Source organism: Triticum dicoccoides, chromosome 3A (assembly GCF_002162155.2).
Source record: "Triticum dicoccoides isolate Atlit2015 ecotype Zavitan chromosome 3A, WEW_v2.0, whole genome shotgun sequence".
NCBI classification, from domain to species: domain Eukaryota; kingdom Viridiplantae; phylum Streptophyta; class Magnoliopsida; order Poales; family Poaceae; genus Triticum; species Triticum dicoccoides.
In genome coordinates, this window is record NC_041384.1 from 690,231,016 (window position 1) to 690,233,865 (window position 2,850).

Genomic DNA, 2,850 nt, shown 5'->3' on the forward strand with positions numbered 1-2,850 from the left:
AGAGAGAGAGAGAGAGAGAGAGAGAGAGAGAGAGAGAGAGAGAGAGAGAGAGAGAGAGAGAGAGAGAGCGAGCTAGGGTTGGGAGCGAGGCGCCCGGATTGGTTTTTTTGTGGGACATGTGTGGGGTCAGTGGTGGGCCGGGCCTGTCAGGCGGACGCGCCTAGGCATGCCTGGACTGCCCCATATCCGTTCTATATTTGGGTTGGATATGAGGCGTGTCGGTCAGACCAGACATTTATCCACGGTTTGAGAGGTCCGGTTGAGTCTATTTTTTGTGACCGATCAATAACCGGACAGCCTGCCCGAGTGTTTGAGACGAATATAAGAGGCCCGGATATAGATACCAAGCCAAATGACCACGTTGATCGACTCCATGTTAGCTAGACTAGCCGTTGAATGAAGGGAAAATACGAAGGAGAACCTAGGTACCGGCGCGCCCTATATGCAAAAAAAATAGTAATTCAAAAAAGTTCAAAAAATTCCAAATCTTTTTTGGTATCAAACTTGATCAAGTATTGTAGTCGTATAAAAAGATTCGTCAGAAAATGACATTCTTTGCATCCTGTGACGAAGATTAGGCAAAAAATGCTATATACAAATACGATACACGCTATATTGTTGTCATAAACTTTTTTTTTTGCCCTGGAGTCAATAGGAATCATTTCTTGTCCAAACTTTTATACGAGTACAGTACCTAAGCATGTTTGATTCGAAAAAAGTTTTGAAATTTTTTGAATGTTTTCTGAATTACTAATTTGTTTTGCGCATATAGGATGCACAGGTACTCGAGAGCACCAAGTTCACATCCCTGAATAAAGATGTTGCATTATTAGGTTGGAACGCCCATCAGATCTAGGCGTTGAATCACAAAGCGCTCAACGATTTTTTTTTTTTTGGGATTTCTTTTTGGGGATTCCAGAATCTCACTCGACTGAGAACTTAACGAAATTTTAGTCAATGCTATATTCGTTAGATCTTACGTGGTGATTCATGTAAAATTTTATTTTAATTTATTTCTTTCGCAGTCTCAGTCAACTGAGATCTAACCACTCTTTTTTTATTTACCGAAACATATGTATATGCGTTTTGCATTAGAGATAGCCTTAACATAATTTGTTTTCCACGACGAGTTCTCTCAAGATTTTATTTTCATGTAAGCAACTATGAGTTGCCAAGTATTATTTGTGCTTTGCTCTTACACTGCCACCAATGTAATTGCACCAAGAGCCAGTAGAAGGTTTTTTTTGGCGGGGTAGCACAAGCTTTTATTTAGACACACATGATTAATTACTGGAGATAGATACTATACACAAATGTTTGTATCTAACATTTGGATTTCCATATCCTCTAAGACATTACACAAATGCTTGTATCCAATATTTGGATTTTCATATCCTCTAAGACATTACACAAATGCTTGTATCCAATATTTGGATTTTCGTATCCTCTAAGACATTACACAAATGCTTGTATCCGATATTTGGATTTTCGTATCCTCTAACACATTACACAAATGCTTGTATCCAATATTTGGATTTTCATATCCCCTAAGATATTACACAAATGCTTGTTTCCAATATTTGAATTTCCATGTCCTCTAAGGCATTGAATGCATAGCCAAGAGGAATGTAATAAATAGCACTCAAACCCGGTTCTTCTCCTCACACCATCATTCCAACAACTTATTTTGAGCACTTAGCCATGGCGTTCAGCGGCGCCCAGATGCTCGCTGCCTTCACCCTCGGCATTCTCCTCATGGCCTTCTGTAAGTTCATATAGCAGATTTTACCGCATCGCAATCCCATGCAATTTAAGATCAAATCTATGAAACAATTGCTAATATAATTTTCTGGTGCACACGCTAATTGTATGCCACATGCAGGTGCGGAGGCTCGGGTATGCATGTCCCCTAGCAAGTGGTACAAAGGGGACCCTTGCAAGAACGTGCGTTGCACCAAGGCTTGTCACAAAGAACACTTCAAGGGTGGGTTTTGCTCCACTAAAAAGTTGATCGTTGATGACGAGCTCAACGAAGACAACAGCGACAACAGCTTTGGCAAATGGCCTAAGAAAAAATCGAAAAAATCGTGCATGTGTACATTCCCATGCGGTCAAACCCCGCCACCACCGTCGGAACCTGATGTGCCAGAGCCGCCCGAAGTGCCAGTGCCCGGGCCACCGCCGAGGGCCGGCCACATTTATTGAGTGAGTAAATGATCGTATGTATGAACCTGAGGTGTCGAGGAAAGAGAGGAAACAATCACTGCTTAATTTGTACACATGCATGATTGATTGCATAAGAATGACAATAATAATAATCTAAAGTGAATCAAAAGTAAACACGAGTGTCTCTACCATGGATCATAGTGGGGAGTAACTTAGACTAGTAACATGCATATATTACCGGTCTATATTACTACCTCTATAGTGGAGAGTAACATTTATGTGGTGTCATACAACACGTCATTTATTAGATTGTAGACTTATCTTGTCTTGGTATATGTGATGTAGCTATGTTACTACTTAATTTGTCTCTTTTCTCATTAATTAGTTGTTACATTATTTATTTAATTTTAGCTTTCATCTATGTTACTTTCACTATGAATAGTCTAATAATTCATGAGACGAAGCAACCGCAAGGGTTGCTCATGCTCGTCCACCGTAGTGGGTTGTTTGTTGGTGGTATCTATGCACACGCCGCGCACTTCTCAAAAACAAAAACAAAAGGCTATGGGCACGCCACACACAACTGGATGGCTGGCCATCCAGCTCGCGCCTTTTGAGCTTAGATCGTGGTAGCATCCTGCATGATTTTGGTGTGACGTCTTTCCAACGCACAACATGCACCAT

General features: G+C 40.8%; 1 protein-coding gene across 1 annotated transcript; it reads left to right on the forward strand.

The window, feature by feature from the left end:
• Positions 1 to 1,678: 1,678 nt before the first annotated feature.
• LOC119273007 lies at positions 1,679 to 2,340 on the forward strand. Its single transcript, XM_037554328.1, has 2 exons — positions 1,679 to 1,765; positions 1,883 to 2,340. Exons 1-2 carry the CDS (start codon positions 1,702 to 1,704, stop codon positions 2,203 to 2,205), a joined length of 387 nt encoding a protein of 128 aa, XP_037410225.1. The 5' UTR covers positions 1,679 to 1,701; the 3' UTR covers positions 2,206 to 2,340.
• Positions 2,341 to 2,850: the final 510 nt, after the last annotated feature.